Source organism: Nematolebias whitei, chromosome 15 (assembly GCF_014905685.2).
Source record: "Nematolebias whitei isolate Nwh7 chromosome 15, NemWhi1, whole genome shotgun sequence".
Lineage (NCBI taxonomy): Eukaryota > Metazoa > Chordata > Actinopteri > Cyprinodontiformes > Rivulidae > Nematolebias > Nematolebias whitei.
The window spans coordinates 25,817,810-25,836,188 of record NC_056512.1 but is presented as its reverse complement, the minus strand read 5'-3'; the positions used below and the strand labels follow the sequence as shown (position 1 = coordinate 25,836,188).

The window sequence follows — 18,379 nt, the reverse complement described above, 5'->3', positions numbered from 1 at the left end:
ATGGAACGATACTATGTACACAGAGGGTCCCAGTTACATTCAACAAAAATACATATTGTAAAGAAAAACATTAGTACGATCCGAGTCATGAACTAAGAATATACTACATTCACTAAACTAAGAATACACTAAGCACCAATGGTACAAAAACAATGTGCCAAAACAACAGCAGCACAAACATGAGTCTGTACGAATGCTGGTTGTGTTCTTTCTTCTTTGTCAACACACTATAAACCTAACCAAGAACCTCAAAGGAGGTCAGGTAGATTTTAATTGTTACAGGAAGCGTCTCTATTTTAATACATTTCCACGTAACTGAAAGATTAAACGTTGTCTGGGGAGGTGTCAAACTTCAGATGTTATGGTTGTGAGCTATGGCATTTTTCTGGTCAAATAAGTCATTTGTGTCATACATGTGTCACTCTTATTTCTTTGTGTTCTTTGAACATCAGCATGCTTCCATCCTACATAATTCATTTAATATGAGTTTTTTTTTTAATTGTGTGGTTTTTTTTGCAAACGCTTATGCAGGGAAAGAAATAAGTAGGTGGACAAAAGGCGAGTAAAAATATTTTAAGTCAAACAACAATATTTAAGGCTTAAAGGGCTGTCAGAGCTGCCCTTTTTATTAAAGAAAAAAATCATGTTCAGATGTGAATCATCACCTGGACAATAATGGGTTAAACTGAAGAAAACAGGTTTACAGCTCAAACACCATCACACACCCACAATGTTCACACAGACACAAACTAGTAGGCACAGACATGAAACAGAAGACCAGAAATGTGGCCGTTCCAGTGGAAACATCATAGCTGCAGCTTTTAAACTCAATCCCACAAAGTCCTTAAATGATTTAAATAGATAGTCTTGATCATTTGAAGTAGGGTTCTGTGAAAAGGTTATGAACAACTAATATCTTACCTGTTGAGGATAACTTTCTGTTCGCAGTTTGGAAAAATAGTTACATTCTAACAGGATAGCAGACACTGTTGTTGAAAATAGCTGCAGAAGCTATTATCTTTAGCACTTCTGGTGCAGGAATCTTATATTATGTTCTTCTAGAACAGCCATATAATGTAAAATATACAAGAATATAAAGGCTTATAAAAAATGACATGAATTATTTTGCCTAGATTAGCTTTTAGTTAATTTATTCTGCAAGAATGAAACTTTTTTATTTCTCTATACTGAGGTTGTGCAAAAAGCTATTTACATCAAGATTTTGTTTCTAACTGTTCTTTAGAACCTCACTTCAAAATGTCCTAACTGTCCCTTTAAAGAAGACTTTGTTGCCTACCTTAATAAATATCCTCATGTTGACTTCTAGCCAGATTGTGTGTGTGTGTATGTTGGCCACATGCAGTCTGTGCGTTGTTTCTTTTGGCTGCCACATGGCCTGTCCCAATCCAATTAGCTGAATTGACATGATCACAGGTCCTCAGTGAGCCTCATGAGAAACACTCAAGTAGTGCAAATACAAATGCTATTTTTATACAGTTCAAGTAAAATGGGATCTGCTGTCCTTTTGTGTCAGTGTCTTTATTCTTGTTTACAGTAACTTTAACGAAAATGATATTTGCAACCAGTGACGTGATTTATCTGATATTAATTCTAAATGATGTTTGTGGTTATTGTGATTTTTACCATGCAACCTAAATGTGTGTTGTTTTAGCTACTTCCCCAAACGCGGGTTCAGAGCTGGAGCAGGCTAGACCTCAGACCAGTGGAGAGGAGGAACTCCAGCTACAACTTGCCTTAGCCATGAGCAGAGAAGCTGCAGAACAGGTACACACACACGCACGTTCCAACATGTTCATGTTGGGTTTTACAAACTACAGAAACTTGTTATAAATTAAATTATTATACTTGCTTTTGGCTTGTTATGAATAGAGAATTATGTTTAGCAGTGTTAGCCTTGCCATTAGGTCTAAACTTTAAGGGAGATATTTTCATTGACGTGTTTTTATTTAGGAGGAGCGTCTACGTAGAGGAGATGACCTGAGACTACAGATGGCCTTGGAGGAAAGTAAGAAAGAAGGTCCAGACTCGGCAAAACTCCCCAAAAAGAAGAAAGAGGTAAATTCAAGCAAACCATTTGGACTTGGTGTGGGGTGGGGAAGGGGGGCGGTATTCCTTTAACATGAATATGCTTCTGAAATAGTCTTTTATTTCCCTGCCCTCTTTTTCTACCTGACCTCGGCTTCTCCTTTCTGCAAACAAACGTGCAGCAAAGTTTTCTCAACATTATTCTGCCAAAATATCAGACGGGGTTTTTAGAACGCAGTACATTTCAATGACACCGTCTCTTGTTTGTCTGTGTCTAAAGACTTATTTGTATGTTTAAACCATGATTTTTGTGCTTTAATGACCCAACAGACATAGTTTTAAAAAGACCAGCACTTGTGTTTACCCTGATCTGGTTTGAACATCGTGAGGAAAACTCTTTTTCTCCAGCTGGTCCTTGGTAGAAATGTACAGAAGTACTGTGGTGCTTGAAAGTTTGGGAAGTCTTTGGAATTTTCTATATTTCTGCATAAATCTGACCTCAAAACATCATCAGATTTTCACACAAGTCCTAAAAGTAGATAAAGAAAACCCAGTTAAACAAATGAGACAAAAATATTATACTTGATAATTTATTTATTGAGGAAAATGATCCAATGTTACACATTTGTGACTGTTAAAAGTATGTGAACCTTTGCTTTCTGGTGTGACCCCCACCCCCCGGTGCAGCAATAACTGCAGCTAAATGTTTCCAGTAACTGTTGATCAGTCCTGCTTATCAGCTTGGAGGAGTTTTATCCCATTCCTCAGTACAGAACAGCTTCATCTCTGGATGCTGGTGGTTTCCTCGCATTAACTGCTGCTTCAGGTCCTTCCACAACATCTTGATTGTATTAAGGTCAGGAATTTAACTTAGTCATTCCAAAACATGAACTTTATTCTTCTTGAACCATTCTTTGGTAGAACCACTTGTGTGCTTAGGATCATTGTGTTGCTGCATGACCCACCTTTTGAGATTCAGTTCATGGACAGATGTTTTGACATTTTCCTTTAGAATTCTCTGATATAATTCAGAATTCATTGTTCCATCAATGATGGCAAGCCGTCCTACCAAACAGGCCCAAACATGATACTACCACCACCATGTTTCACACATGGTATAAGGTTCTCCTGTGGTGTTTTCCTTTCTCCAAACTGAACACTTTTCATTTAAACCAAAAAGTTCTAGTTTGGTCTCATCCGTCCACAAAACGTTCTTCCAACAGTCTTCTGGATTGTCCACGTGATCTTTATCAAACTTCAGACGAGAGCATTGTTCTCTTTGGAGAACAGTGTCTATCTCCTTCAACTCCACCATCACACCATTGTTGTTCAGTGTTCTCCTGATGGTGGACTCATGAACATTAACATCAGTCAACGTGAGAGAGACCTTCTGTTGTTAGAAGTTACCCTGGGCTCCTTTGTGACCTCGCAGACTATTCCACTCCTTGCTCTTGGAGTGATCTTTGTTGGTCCACCACTCCTGAGGAGGGTAACAATGGTTTTGACTCTCCTAGGGGTGTAACGGTACACTTGGGTGTACCGAACCCTTTCGGTACAGCACGTTCGGTTCGGTCCACGTGCGTACCATTTCAGTTATTTTTTCATTAATTAAATTTTATTAACGAGAGATTATGCGCCGCGGAACTAAAGTTCCTATGCGCGTTTCAGCACAGCGCTATTATCTTGCAGCACACGTAGCATTAGCAGCCTAGCATGTCGTTGCGGTCTCCTGTTTGGGAACATTATGGCTTTCTTGTGAAAAGACAAGTGCAAATCCAAAGCTGTGTGTCGACGTTGCTTCACGGAGATTGGATCTACAGCAGTAACACGTCTAACTTGATAACGCTCTTGAAACGACATCATCCGAACGTGAACGTCTCTTCTAGCAGCTTGGTTGGTGCAAAGACAGATAACAGCAGCATTTAAACAGCCTTTATCAGGTAATTCAGATCGGTCCAAAGCAAAAACACAAGCTGTAGGAGTTTTTAAAGCTCTGGATCTACGTTTCTGTTGTTGATGCGCCGGCTTTAAAGTTATTGAGCTTCGCTGTGACATCCCATCTACACTTCAGCCAAAAAGTTGTAGCAGCACTTTATGAAAAATCTAAAACTTATCGTCAACAAGCCCCGGACCAGATTAAAGCCCTGCCCTGATGATGATGATGATGACTGAGAGATTCAACCACCTCTTAACAACCGTTCAAGAAGAGGTATTGTTCTTTTATTATCATTATTTAATTAGCTTTTTTTTTTATTTAAAATTATAATCTTATTAACTCTTTTTTTTAATACCTCTTTGTATTTTATTTCCAGTCTGGGACAGAGATAGCAGCTGAGTCTTCTTCCTCTTCAGGGAAATTAGAAATCACCTCCAGCTAAGAAGTCTGTGATGAGTGAACTTTGAACTTTTCCAGGGACCTGTCCCACCTGTGGGAGCCGGTCCAAGAGGTTGTGAGTAATGAGCCAAATACAGCCACACTGCAAAATTAGCAAAGCTCTACCTCTTTATTCCTGCTACTGTTGTTAGTGAGTGGTTTTCTCCACCACTGGAGATGATGTAGATGCAACTAGATCTGTGCTTTTGGCAGAAAATGTGGACAAGTTGGTCTTTTTGGCAAAAACTTAAAACTTGATTAAATTGTAAATAGTCTGTTGCTGCTCATTGTTCTGGTTCTGACTGTTATTGTATTTTTAAGATTTTCATTATTGTTAGCCTAGTTTATTTATTGTAAAGAGTGGCTTTTATTTAAAATATCATCCAAATGGGTCACTTTTTATTTATTTTTATACAAACTGTTTACTTGGCATATTTTCAAAATAAACATTTTGTAAGTCTTTATTTTGGCCTTTTTTTTTGTACCAAAAATGAACCGGACCGAGCCCTCCTTGAAACTGATACGAACCGAAATGTGATTTTAGTGTACCGTTACACCCCTTATCGCCTCCATTTGTACACAGTCTGTCTGACTCGGTGGAGTCCAAACTCTTTAGAACAGTGGTTAATTTGAGCCGGATCCTGCCGTAACAAGATCCAGGAACTCTCTCATTTTGACCCGTTCTGTTCCGGCAACTCTTTGCTCTGATCTGGCAGCTCTGCCCCTAAAAGTTCAAAGTCATCGCGCATTTTTACTTTGATTATTTTTTTATTAATACAACGAGCAGAGACGTTGCCCTTAGTCCAGTGGACCCAGTCTGTGGAGTGACGTTGCAGCCGCAGTACGCGCGGCAAACCAGCTACACGCTCCTTTAAGGAGCAGGAGAGGAGCCTCTGGGAAGGGACGGAGGGACAGATGGTCACATTTACGCACGGAGATTCTGTGCAGAATCCTTGTCTCCTCCTCCTCTCCAAATATTGTCCCTACTAAGTGGGGCTCTGCACTGAAAAACACCCCCTCTCCTCCTCTCAGACCCCTGAAACAGAAACGATCATTTATTCAACAGAATAAATAAATTTCCTGTAGACAGTGCACGTTACGCACAGCGTCTCCAGACAGCTCTACACAGCGCGCACATCAGCAGGTGTCTGAACTCCTGCTACATTTCAGACATGATAAATAAAAAAAGCTTACTGTAACAAATAAATTTAAAATAGGCTACAAAGAGAGAAATGTTTGATGCGCTATTCACATTATACGTCACGTTTCAAAACAACGGCGCTAATTTGTCCAAATAACAGCGATCAAAATGTCAGAGACAGTCCAATTTACTTGAATAAAAAAATGGATGGATAGATGGATTGTCCTTCGGGTTGTTCAAACAGTGCCACATACAAGACTGGAGCAGGAGCGGAGACGAGTTCAGGTCAGAACCATGAAGTGAGGGGAGGGAGGAGGGGGTTTAGGACACCTGACAGAATCAGAGCTGCTCATTCACACAATCTGCTGTTCTTCTCCAAAATAGTAATTTTATTGTTTACAAATATAAATAAATGTTGATGTATAACAACCCATTAAAATACACCAAAATGCAGGAAATGGCATCTCTGTTATTCAAAATTTTCTGTGAGAGAACCCACGGACACCCCTCCCCCGGCCTGCCCGCTGTTCCGGCTTCAGTCAGTTTACAAATTAAGCCCTGCTTTAGAGAGGGTTTCGTAATATTTTCCAGCCTGATGAGCATCAACAACTCTTTTTCTCAGGTCCTCAGAAATCTCCTTTGTTCGAGCCATGATCCACTTCCACAAACAAGTTGTGAAGAGTAGACTTTGATCGATCCCTGCTCTTTAAATGAAACGGGGTTCCCACTCACACCTGATCGACATCACATTGATTGAAAACTCTAATTTCACCTTCAAATTAACTGCTAATCCCAGAGGTTCACATACTTTTACCACTCACAAATATGTAACATTGGATCATGTTCCTCAATAAATAAATGACCAAGTATAATAATTTTGTCTCATTTGTTTAACTGGGTTCTCTTTATCTACTTTTAGGACTTGTGTGAAAATCTGAAGATGTTTTAGGTCATATTCATGCAGAAATATAGAAAATTAAAAAGGGTTCACAAACTTTCAAGCACCACTGTAAATATGGATGCTACACATGTTGGCATGAGTGTATCGAGCTTGGAGTTGTGCAATCAGCGCTGATAAATATATATTTTATATATATATATATATATATATATACACACACACACACACACCATCTGCTCCTCCGGGTGTCCTAGATAACAGCTCTCTGCTCCACACAGAGGGCTGTGGTAGCGGTCGTCTGTGGTTGCATCAGGAAGGGCATCTGGCGTAAAAAATAACTGCCAAGTCTTCGTGCGACATAGTTCGCTGTGGTGACCCCTGAAAAAGGGAGCAGCTGAAAGACGGGAAAATAAATAAATAAATATATATATATTATATATATATATATATATATTTTTTTTTTTTTCCCTTCTATGAGATGTGTAATCTTTGTGCATTTGCTTCATGGCTTGTTTCCTGTTTTTGGTGTGTGTTTTTTGTGGCATTGTTACAGTGCCACATTCAGGCCTGGCATATTACAGCATTTTGGGTTGTTTTCTGTGTGTACACGTGGATGAAAGCCTTTCTAGAAATGGTGTTGTGTTTTTTGAGAATATTTTTTAAATGACAACATGAAAAACAGATTTGTGGTGGGAAATAAAATCCATTTGGGACAAGGTCCTAGGCTTTCTGTTTTAAATGTGCTCTATAAATAAAGTTGACTTGACTTCTGTAAATCCTAATCTCATCTTGGTTTTATTTTTGGCTTTGATTTTCTTCCTTATTTTTTGTTGTTTCTTACAAAATGTCTCTATCTCTTTGTAGCCACAGTCATCTTTAATGGATCTAATGGATGTTCCTGAGCCAAGTCCCAGGGCTGACCCGTGGGGAATGGGGGGTGGAGCTGCGTCTAGGGCTGGGGCCGGAGCTGCAGCTTCAGCAGCTGACCCATGGCATCCTTATGGTGAGCACATATATTGTATATATTCTCTCACCTGTATAGGTCATGGTAAATGATATTCCCATTATCAGGAGGTGTGTATACGTGTGTGTGTGTGCATTCGTGTTGGGGAGAAAGACCTCTGGTCTCCACCTGCAGCCTGTATGACTGTGGCTCTTTGTTCATTTGGAATGCTGCTCTGCAGGCTCAGCAGCATTACTGCTCTGGGAGCAGGGAGGGAGTCAGAGGAAGATATTGTGAAGAAAAGGAGTGTGGAGAGTTTGTGAGGCAGGAAGGGAGGCTCAGGGAGATACTAATGTAACACTGGTTTCCAAAGAAGTGACAGTGTAGATGTGTGTGTGTGTGTGTGTGTGTATATGTATATATGTATGTGTAGATGTGTGTGTGTGTGTATGTATATATGCATGTGTGTGTGTGTGTGTGTGTATATGTATGTGTGTGTGTGTGTGTGTGTGTGTGTGTGTGTATGTATGTGTATATATGTGTGTGTGTGTGTGTGTATCGGCCGCTTATATCCGAGATCTCATTCTTTCAGTCACAACCCAAAGCTCATGACCATAGATGAGGGTAGGAACGTAGATCGATCGGTAAATTGAGAGCTTCGCCTTTTGTCTCAGCTCTCTCTTCACCATGACAGACCTGTACAGTGCCCGCTTCACTGCAGACGCTGCACCTATCTGCCGATCGATCTCGCGTTCCATTTTTCACTCATTCGTGAACAAGACCCCAAGATACTTGAACTCCTCCACTTTGAGCAAGACCTCCTCCCTGACCCAGAGAGGGCACTCAACCCTTTTCCGGCTCAAGATCATGGCCTCGGATTTGGAGGAACTGATCTTCATCCCGGCCGTGTTGCACTCGGCTGTCGGATTTGGAGGAACTGATCTTCATCCCGGCCGTGTTGCACTCGGCTGTGAACCGCTCCAGCAAAAGCTGTAGATCATGATCTGATGAAGCCAATAGGACCACATCATCTGCAAAATGCAGAGACGCAATCCTAAGGCCACCAAAACGGATCCCCTCAACACCTTGGCTGCGCCTAGAAATTCGGTCCATAAAAGTTATGAACAGAATCTGTGACAAAGGGCAACTTTGGCGGAGTCCAACTCTCACCGGGAACAAGCCCGACTTACTGCCGGCGATGCGGACCAGGATCTGACACCGGTCATACAGAGACCTAACAGCCCCTATCAAAGTGCCCAGTACCCCATACTCACAGAGTACCCCCCACAGAGTTCCCCGAGGGACGCGGTCGAACGTCTTCTCCAAGTCCACAAAGCACATATAGACCGGTTGGGCAGACTCCCACGCACCCTCCAGGACCCTGCTGAGAGTGTAGAGCTGGTCCAGTGTTCCACGACCAGGGCGAAAACCACACTGCTCCTCCTGAATCCGAGGTTCAACTATCCGACGGATCCTCCAGAACCCCCGAATAGACCTTACCAGGGAGGCTTAAGAGCGTGATCCCCCTGTAGTTGGAACACACTCTACGGTCCACCCCTGTCTGCCAATCCAGGGGAACTTCCCCCGATGTCCACGCAATATTGCAGAGTCGCGTAAGCCAACACAACCCTACAACATCAAGGAAATCCAGGCGAATCTCATCCACCCCTGGGGCCCTGCCACCGAGGAGCTTTTTAACCACCTCGGTGACATCAGCACCAGAGATTGGAGGACCCGACCCAGAGTCCCCAGGCTCCGCTTCCTCAGTGGAAGATGTGCCGGTGAGATTTAGGAGGTCTTCAAAGTATTCTGCCCACCGACCCACAACATCCCGAGTTGAGGTCAGCAGCACACCACCCCTACTATAAACAGTGTTGGTGGTGTACCACTCCCCCCCCCAGACACCGGATGGTGGACCAAAATCGCCTCGAAGCCGTGCGGAAGTCATTCTCCATGGCCTCTCCGAACACCTCCCATGCCCGAGTTTTTGCCTCAGCGACCACCCGAGCTGCATGTTGCTTGGACTGCCGGTACCCATCAGCTGCTTCCGGGGTCCCACAGGCCCCAAAAAAGGCCCGATAGGGCTCCTTCTTCAGCCTGACAGCATCCCTCACCGCTGGTGTCCACCACCGAGTGGAGTGGTGGCGCAGAGGTTAGAGGAGGTGGGCCTGTGATCCGACGATCGCCAGTTCAAGCCCCAGTACTGACAACATCAAAAATGTGGGTGAGGTAGGTGAAGCACCCACACCTGCCCCCATCCTCATTCGCCCCACTCTGGGCCCTTGAGCAAGACCCTTAACCCCCACCATCTGCTCCTCTGGGTGTCCTAGATAGCAGCTCTCTGCTCCACACAGAGGGCTGTGGTAGCTCGGTGGTCTGTGGTTGCATCTGGATGGGCATCCGGCGTAAAAATAACTGCCAAGTCTTTGTGCGATTTAGTTTGCTGTGGCGACCCTTGAAGAAGGAAGCAGCCGAAAGAAGGAAAGAGAAAAAAAAAACTCAGTTAAAGAGAAAACCAAATAATTTAAATAATTTTAAAGATGAAAGAAAAGGTTTTTGGATATTTAACTAGACTTGACAATTACCTACGGTACTATTTCTTTACGGTGGTACTTTTTTAAGAAACTTAAAGAAGTAGAAAAACATATTTAAATAATTTAAATTACCACTGACATCTTTTTTTCATGATCATGTTTTTTTAAGGTTCAATATAATGTCATGAAGCAACAAATGCAAATGTAAAACCAAAATGTTCTAAAAATGTCAGACTTGTTAAAGAGGCATGCGAGGCAGTCTGAAAGTGGGATTTTTTTCAGTAATGAGAAATAAAGACACAGTTGTTTCACTAATCAGTTACTCACTGCAAGTTTCTGCTTTTTAACCAACAATGCTCAGAATTTAAACGTCCTGAGGCATTTCTCCAACGAGCCACAAAACCGTTTCAGGTCTAGGTCTCTTGCAGTTCCACTTTGATCCAAGATTGTTAAAAAGATTAGCTTGATGAAGAGTGTTAAGCCCCCAGTATACTCCCGCATACGTCTGTACACGGAGGTATGCGTGCACGTACACAGAGGTACGAGCTAACATGCCCCCTAACCCCCTAACATGGGGGATGGGTATGTGGTGTCGCACAATAAACTGCCCGGCGACGGACTGTTTTGTATGCGACACCAATGTATTAAATTCCCCTTCTTCATCCTTGATCTGGCCTTTTCATTTGTTTTTGTTTTTTTACCAAAAGGCAAGTGATTTCATCCTCCTCCTCCGTTGATGCCGACTGAAATGGTGAGAAATGAAGGAATTTGTCACGAGCGAATTAAATTTAGGTCCAGCGTGTCTGCGGGAGGGTCTGGAGATTTCCTGGTGGACTGGTCTGATGTGTGGGCTGCAGGGCCAGCGCTCAGTTTTTTTTTTAGATCTTTTTATAAACAACATATAAACACAGAACACCGCTGCGGCTGAGGCTGCCAGCTCTTGTTTTTTTTTTCCCGACCTGTCAATCAATCCAGGAGGCGTGCCATCAAATGATCAATCGGCAAACTCAATTTATCCCAAAGGTAAACGCCCCTTGTCTGTGTAGCTGCACTGCAGCCGCTCAGGGTGGACGCTCGAGTCTGAAGTCTGAACCCTCTGCGGACAGTACGTGCATACGTACGCATGGACGGACGTGCACGGGAGTGTAGTGGGGGCATTACTCATTCCCTGTCCTTATTATTCGTAGGGGAGATGGTGGGTGCCAGTTCAGATATGATGGTGAAGCGGCTCGTCTCAGTAGCTATGTTTATATGGACATAAGTAATCGGATCAAATGGCCGTTTGGAATTAAAGCACGTCATGTAAACACCCCGTTCGGGTTATTTTTTGTTTATTCAGTGCGATCCGAAAGAATTAGTGATCAGAACAAAACGGGTGGTTTACTCTGATTCATAACCCAGACGGTGTCCATGTAAACACTTGATCTGTTCAATTTTTTTCCGATCGTAAAAAACTGACCTGACTGCGCATGTGCGACCTATGTCATTTCTGCCTGGCTAACGCTAATAATATTAGCATGTCGGGGAAGCAAAACTGGTCGGTGAGCGACACAACATTTCTACTAGAAACTTTGAAAGAGCTCAAAATGATCTGTATCACCTGTAGCTCAGTCAGGGAGTGCAGCAACGTCTCCACCGTCATTAAAACCTGTCGCAGGTCCATTTTGGGTGCTCAGGTTTGTTTACGTTCATCCCGGAAGTAAACCGGAAGTAGAACTACTTCTTCTGTTTTTTTTTAAAGGAGAGTTTACCTCTTTGCACACGTCAGTATTTCTGTTCAGAACAAAGCCCTCTGCATGTAAACACTCATCATGAATGGATTGTGCCCATGTAAACGATACATTTGAATTATTTAATCAGAAAACATTTCAATCTGGTCAAAGAATTTTGCACATGTAAACATAGCTAGTGTCTAAGACGGGGGTCTACAACCTTTATGATCAAAAGAGATATTTTTATGGCTTCATTCACTAAATTAAAAGCAACAACCTGCTACAACTGTGCGTATCAACTGGTGGCCCATGGGCCATTTTAGGTTTGCTGGAGGAGACTTTTGTGGCCACTAGGGGTGACATTATAAAGCAAAAAATTTCTAATGATTTTTAACATTGATTGATATTTTTACAATTTAAGATAAATGAAAAGTCCAGATTCTTGTAGTGGGGGATAGTTTTTTTTAATTTTTTTTTATTAAAAAAATTATATATATGAACTGTGCAGACCTTTGTGATTCGTTTAGTTGTGGAAAAAATAAGTATAGAAATAAAGCAAAAACTGAGTATTTGCAAAAGAAATGACAGGAAAACATCTAAAACTAACGGTAGTACCTTTTTTGTTGCTTGTATAACATCCAATAAAATTCAGTTTTATGTCAGTTTTGGTCAAAGCTTGAAAGATCTGGGACCAAAGAGCCGCAGGTTGCAGACCCCTGATCTAAGATGATGTCCTTTCTATTTTATTAAACTCCTTTGATTTTAACTGTACTGCATAAGTTGTTCTTTATGGGGAGCTCTTAGAAACCTACAGTGGCTATACTTGACTTAACAAGGCTTAAGTTGTGGTTTCAACAAGAGTGATGTCTTTGCAGCCATGATGAAAAGGGGTCATTCATGTGATCAGTGGTTCAGTTTTCACAACAAAATAACAATGAATCGATTATAATGTAAGAAAGAAAGAAATGTTGAAAGAAATACATTGAAAGAGATGTTAAAAAGCTGTGTTTTCATTTTATGTTTAAAAACCAACAAAAGTATGTGTTATCTTAGGCTAGTTCTTAAAGGCGTTCTCACTTTTAGCAGTAGTTGAAGGGCAGGTATGATTAATTTATCTACTTTAAAGAACGCTCCTACATATTCTGGTCTACAATTTACCTCTCTTTTTTTTTCCTCATTTGAAAATGTGTTTTCAAGTTTTTGACCCGAAAATGGGCCGGTAATTCACACAATAGGTACCAGGAACAAGTTTCAGTGTTTCCCTTATCATTATACAAGTGGGACACCCTGCACCATCAACAGAGCCAAACCTACCGGACTACCACCCCCCCCCCCCCGTCATCAACTGTTGGTACTGATGTAGCGTGGGGCGCAATACAAACGTGTTAGCAAGAATGCTACTGATGTAGCGTTCCGCATTCCCCCAGGCGAAAAAACGAAAGTTACGTATGTAACTACGGTTCTATGAATCCCGGATGACCGCCAGAGGGCGGTGCTGAAAGCACTGAATGTTCCCTTCGCGCATGCGCTGATTCGAGTAATAATACCAACGGAGTCACAGGTGTGACACGGATGACCAATCAGAGGCTATATAGCCCGACGTCATCCGCTGCTCTGCTCCTACAGAATCTTCTCGCGAAACGCAAGGATTCTGAGTGACGGAGAAGCTCTGGCGGTCATCCGGGATTCATAGAACCGTAGTTACATACGTAACTTTCGTTCTATTTCATCCCTCCTGACCGCCAGAGGGCGGTGCTGAAAGCACTGAATGACTAATATCAACGATGTCACAAGGAATCCTAACACCTACCTCACTGAGGAGGCCCAGAGGACCCTTGTAGAAGAACCTGGCCCAGGGGATGAGGGGTGGCCACGTTAACTCTATAAAATCTGGTGAACGTGCTTGGGGAAGCCCATGATGCAGCAGCACATATTGCTTCCAGCGGAACCCCTCTCAGGGCAGCCCAGGAAGCGGAGACGCTCCTGGTAGAGTGAGCCTTCAAGCCGACCGGGAGGGAGCCGGGCCCTGCAGCATAGGCGTGGCAGATGACGTCCACGATCCAGTGGGAGAGGCGCTGTTTGGAAAGAGGACAGCCTAACCTAGGGCCTCCATAACACACAAACAGCTGGTCTGAATGTCTTATCACGGCAGTAGCTGCAACATATGCCTCCAGTGCCCTTACCGGGCACAATAATGCAGACCCCTCACCAGGTGCAGGCCGAAAACGTGCCAGCCTCAACGGTTGGTTAGAGTGAGAGTGAGACAACACCTTTGGTACGAATGCAATGTTTGGCCACAAGGTAACACACGAGCCCTCAGGGCCCCACCTGAGACATGAGGGGCTGATTGAGAGAGCATGTAGCTCGCTGACCCTCTTTGCTGAGGTAATAGCCAACAAAAAAGCCGTCTTACATGAAAGCCACTTGAGGTCCGCCTGCGACAGAGGCTCGAAAGGAGGACGGCACAGAGCTTCGAGAACCAAGGGAAGGTCCCAACCTGGAGCTCGTGGAGCTGTTGGCGGGTGTGACCTACGGGCACCACGCAGAAAAAGAGAGACTAGATTATGGCTCCCTACCGTACAGCCATCAATGCCAGTGTGATTAGATGATATTGCCGCTACATAAACTTTAAGCGTCGAAGGACAGCGACCCTTACCAAGTAGAGACTGGAGAAACTCCAGAATGGTGGGTATTGTACAGGAGACTGGATCCTTGTTGTGATCCGAACACCATTGGGAAAACAGGCGCCACCTGTTTTCGTACTGCTGACGAGTAGAGGGTGCCCTGGCGCCCAGGATGGTGCGTCTGACGGGGCTCGAAACTCCAGTCAGCTGCTGTCCTAGCCTTGCAGTGGCCACACCCACAGCCGAAGACGTTGAGGATTGGGGTGCCATATCAGTCCCCCCAACTGAGACAGCAAGTCCCTTCTGGTCGGAAGACACCATGGGACGCCCTGACATAGACTTCGTAGCAGTGGGAACCATGGTCGCGCTGGCCAATACGGAGCCACCAGCAGCATCCTGTGGCCCTCCTCGAGGACTCTCTGAAGGGTTGGCCAAATTAGAGAAAGGGGTGGAAAGGCATATTGAAGGACCCTTGGCCAAGGATGAGCCAATGCGTCCTGGCCTAGCGCACCCGACGCCCCCGTAAGAGAGTACCATAGGGGACACTGAGTCGACTCTTCCGTCGCAAACAGGTCTATCTCTGCCTGACCAAAACGGTCCCAGATCATCAGCACTATGTCTCTGTGGAGGGACCACTCTCCCGGAGGGGACTCTTGGCGGGAGAGAAAATCTGCGACCTGATTGTGTCGCCCTGGCAAGTACGCTGCCCGCAGGGTGGACAGGCGAGGAGAGGCCCATTCCAGGAGCTCTCTGGACACACTCAGAAGTTGTGCTGACCTGGTGCCCCCCTGATGGTTGATGTGGTAGACAACAGAGGTGTTGTCCGACCGAACAAGTACATGCCTCCCTTCCAGGTGAGGCAGGAAGTGCCTGAGTGCCAAGTGCACTGCACGCAGCTCCAGCACATTTATATGCTTGGAATGGTCTCTTTGACCCCAGCGGCCCTGAACCGCTCTGCGTTGCCATACAGCCCCCCATCCCATGGAGCTGGCATCCGTTGTGACCACTTCCCTGCGACACACTACCACTCCCATGGGGACACCCCTGGACAAATAATCTTCGTCCCTCCATGGAGTCAAGGCATGAAGACATGACCACGTCACTGCGAGCTTGCGATGCCTGTGCAGCCTGGCATCCAGGCGAAAGCTGTTGAGCCACCTCTGCAAGGGGCGAAGTGACAGCAGGCCTAAGGGCACCACCCGAGTGACTGATGTCAGCTTGCCGAGTAGTTGCAGGAAGGCAACATAGGGGAGCTGCTTGCCCAGCCTGAACCGATTGACCAGCTGGAGTATGCCGGCCACCCTTTGAGCGGATGGGCGAGCTCTCATTGAAGATGAATCCAGAACCACCCCAAGAAAGGTGGTCGTCTGGGAAGGGATCAGGCAGCTCTTCTCCAGGTTGACATTGAGGCCTAACTGGGACATATGAGCGAGCAGGTGGTTTGTGTCGTGAAAGGCACAGGCCTGAGACGGGGCGCAGAGAAGCCAATCGTCTAAGTACGGCAGAATCTTCACTCCGCAGGCCTGCAGAGGAGAGAGGGCTGCCTTCACGCACCGAGTGAACACCCTTGGGGAGAGAGAGAGCCCGAATGGAAGTACCCGGAACTGCCAGTGGTGACCCCGATAGGCAAACCTGAGAAAGCGGCGATGTTCTGCCGCAATAGGCACATGAAAATATGCATCCTTCAGGTCTACAGACGTGAACCATTCTTCCCTTGTGACAGCTTGAAGGACTTCTGCTGTTGTGAGCATGTGGAAGGGCAGCTCCTTTAGGTACTGGTTGAGTCCCCTCAGGTCTAAAATGGGACGAAACCCGCCCGTCTTCTTTTGCACAAGGAAGTAAGTCGAGTAATAGCCCCTGGGTTGTTGCAGAGGGTCCACTGCCTCTATTGCGCCCTTGGCCAGGAGGGCGGAAAGTTCCTGGTCTAGTGCTTGAGCTTTCACCGGGTCGGCGATTACAGTCATCTTGACCCGGCCTGAGATACGAGGCCGCCGTCGGAACTGTAGCCGGTAACCATGGGTCAGAGTGGCAACCACCCATGGGTCCACGGCGTGAGCAACCCAATAGCTGAGCTGCTGGTGGGAGAAATATCCGACGGTCGGCCTGATGGCATCACCGTCTCCCTCCACGACCCCTAGGGGCCGTGGGGGGGCGGCAGCCAGAGTCCCTGGTCCGAGCCTGCCCAGCTGGTCGGTGGACCAACCCACGAGAGCTCCTGCTGGGCCTTTGCTGAACCGCATGAGGGTAAGGACCACCCGGCCGGTTATGACCCCCAGGCGGCGGCTGCATGCTGGAGCCAGCCGACAGGCGCCTTGGATGCCGAGGAGGTGGAGGGGGCATTGGCCTGCTAAGGCTCGAAAATTGCTGCCTTCTCTGTCGTGCCTGGACAGTCCGTTCCAGTGCTTCCAAGGCAGCCGAACCGAACAACTCCCCCGGCACCACTGGGACATTACGGAGGGCTCTACGGCATGGCTCAGTCAACGCTGACTGAGCTAACCAGACCTGTCGGCGAGCTTGGACCAAGGAGGACATCACACGCCCAAGCTCCCTCGTCATTAGTGCAAAGGCCTGAAGCGCTGCATCGTTAAAGCCCATCGCTGCTGTCGCACCACTAGTCCCCTGAAGGGACGCGGAGAGGGCAAGCATTAGGTGTGCCAAGGAATTACCTAGGCGGCCAGCACGCGCTCCGGCGGCATAGGCTCTGCAGAGGAATTCATCCGTGACACGACACTGAGCTCGTGGGCACCGAACATGACTGCGCAGAGCTTCATCTGGTGACACGATGAGAGAGGCAACAGCAGGTTCTATCGCTGGCATGCGATCCAAGCCTGCTGCAGCCGGCTCATGCATGGCCGCCAACACTCTGCCATCTGCAGAGAGGCGCGCAAAGGCCTTGGGGTCCCGCCAGCAACCATGCAACTCCCTCAGGAACTCCTCTGATGGAGGGACAGAAAAGGAAGGAGGGGTCAGTCCGCGCCTGAAGAAGGCACTTCCAGGGGTGGACGCCTCTGGTTGCGGGACGTCCAGCTGCAGTTGTCTCAGGGCCATACGCATAATGTCCTGCATCGAGCCGTCACCCGACCCACTAACTGCACTCCGAGAAGAAGAGAGTGAAGCTGTCTCTGAGACTCGAGATGAATGCCCGTCCTCCTCACCTAAAAAGTGAGAGGCAGAGGCAGCCAAGGATAGCACATCCTCCTCCACAGCCAGTTCAGGCATGGGTGGGGAGGAGAGTCCAGTTGCTGCCACTGGTTCAGTTCCCAGTTGGTGTACCTGAAAAAGGGACTTCATCTCCGCTAATTCAGCGGAGAGCTGCTCCACCCTTGTGGAGAGGCCCCTATCAGACCTGGCTCGCTTCTTCCCAGGAGGGGCCACAGAAACTGCGGCCTCAGTCCGGCGCTTCGAGCGCCTAGGTGGAGCCTCCTGCCCAGAAGGCGGGAGGTCATCGCCGAGTTTGGGGCGAAACTGGGCCAGCCGGGCCGCCCTCACAGCATGCGACATGAAGCTGCAATTCATGCAGGGGTTCTCTGACAGGGCATCCACCAGATGGTCATGTCCAAGGCAGGCAGGACACAGGTCGTGACCGTCATCTATCTGGAGCATGGCTCCACAGACTGTACAGCAGTGAGAGCCGTCCATGCTCCTTACCCAGCTATGCCCAAGATATTCAGAGGGGCTAGCACCACTAGCTCAGCTGTTAAAAGAGGACAATTGGGAGAGGGGGCACGAACGCTCGCCTTCACCAATCAAACAAGGTCAAAACTCAGAGAGGCTAGCACCACTAGCTCAACTGGTAAAAGAAGACAATTGGGAGAGGGGGCGCGAACGCTCGCCTTCACCAATGAAAACAAGGTTAGAACTCAGAGGCTAGCACCACTAGCTCAACTGGTAAGAGGACAATTGGGAGAGGGGGTGAGAACACTCGCCTTCACCAAATAAAACAAGGTTAGAACTCAGAGAGGCTAGCACCACTAGCTCAGCTGGTAAAAGACGACAATTGGGAGAGGGGGTGAGAACACTCGCCTTCACCAATTAAAACAAGTGAAAACTCAGAGAGGCTAGCACCACTAGCTCAGCTGGTAAGAGGACAATTGGGAGAGGGGG

General features: G+C 46.2%; 1 protein-coding gene across 2 annotated transcripts in view; it reads left to right on the top strand.

Moving 5' to 3' along the window:
• epn2 (epsin 2) overlaps positions 1-18,379 on the top strand; it is a 44,765-nt gene that overhangs the window by 22,095 nt on the left and 4,291 nt on the right. For both annotated transcript variants that reach the window (XM_037688911.1, XM_037688910.1), the window contains exons 4-6: positions 1,673-1,785; positions 1,972-2,076; positions 7,327-7,465. In XM_037688911.1, coding sequence (XP_037544839.1) covers positions 1,673-1,785; positions 1,972-2,076; positions 7,327-7,465 — 357 coding nt within the window. The remainder of the gene's footprint in view (positions 1-1,672; positions 1,786-1,971; positions 2,077-7,326; positions 7,466-18,379) is intronic.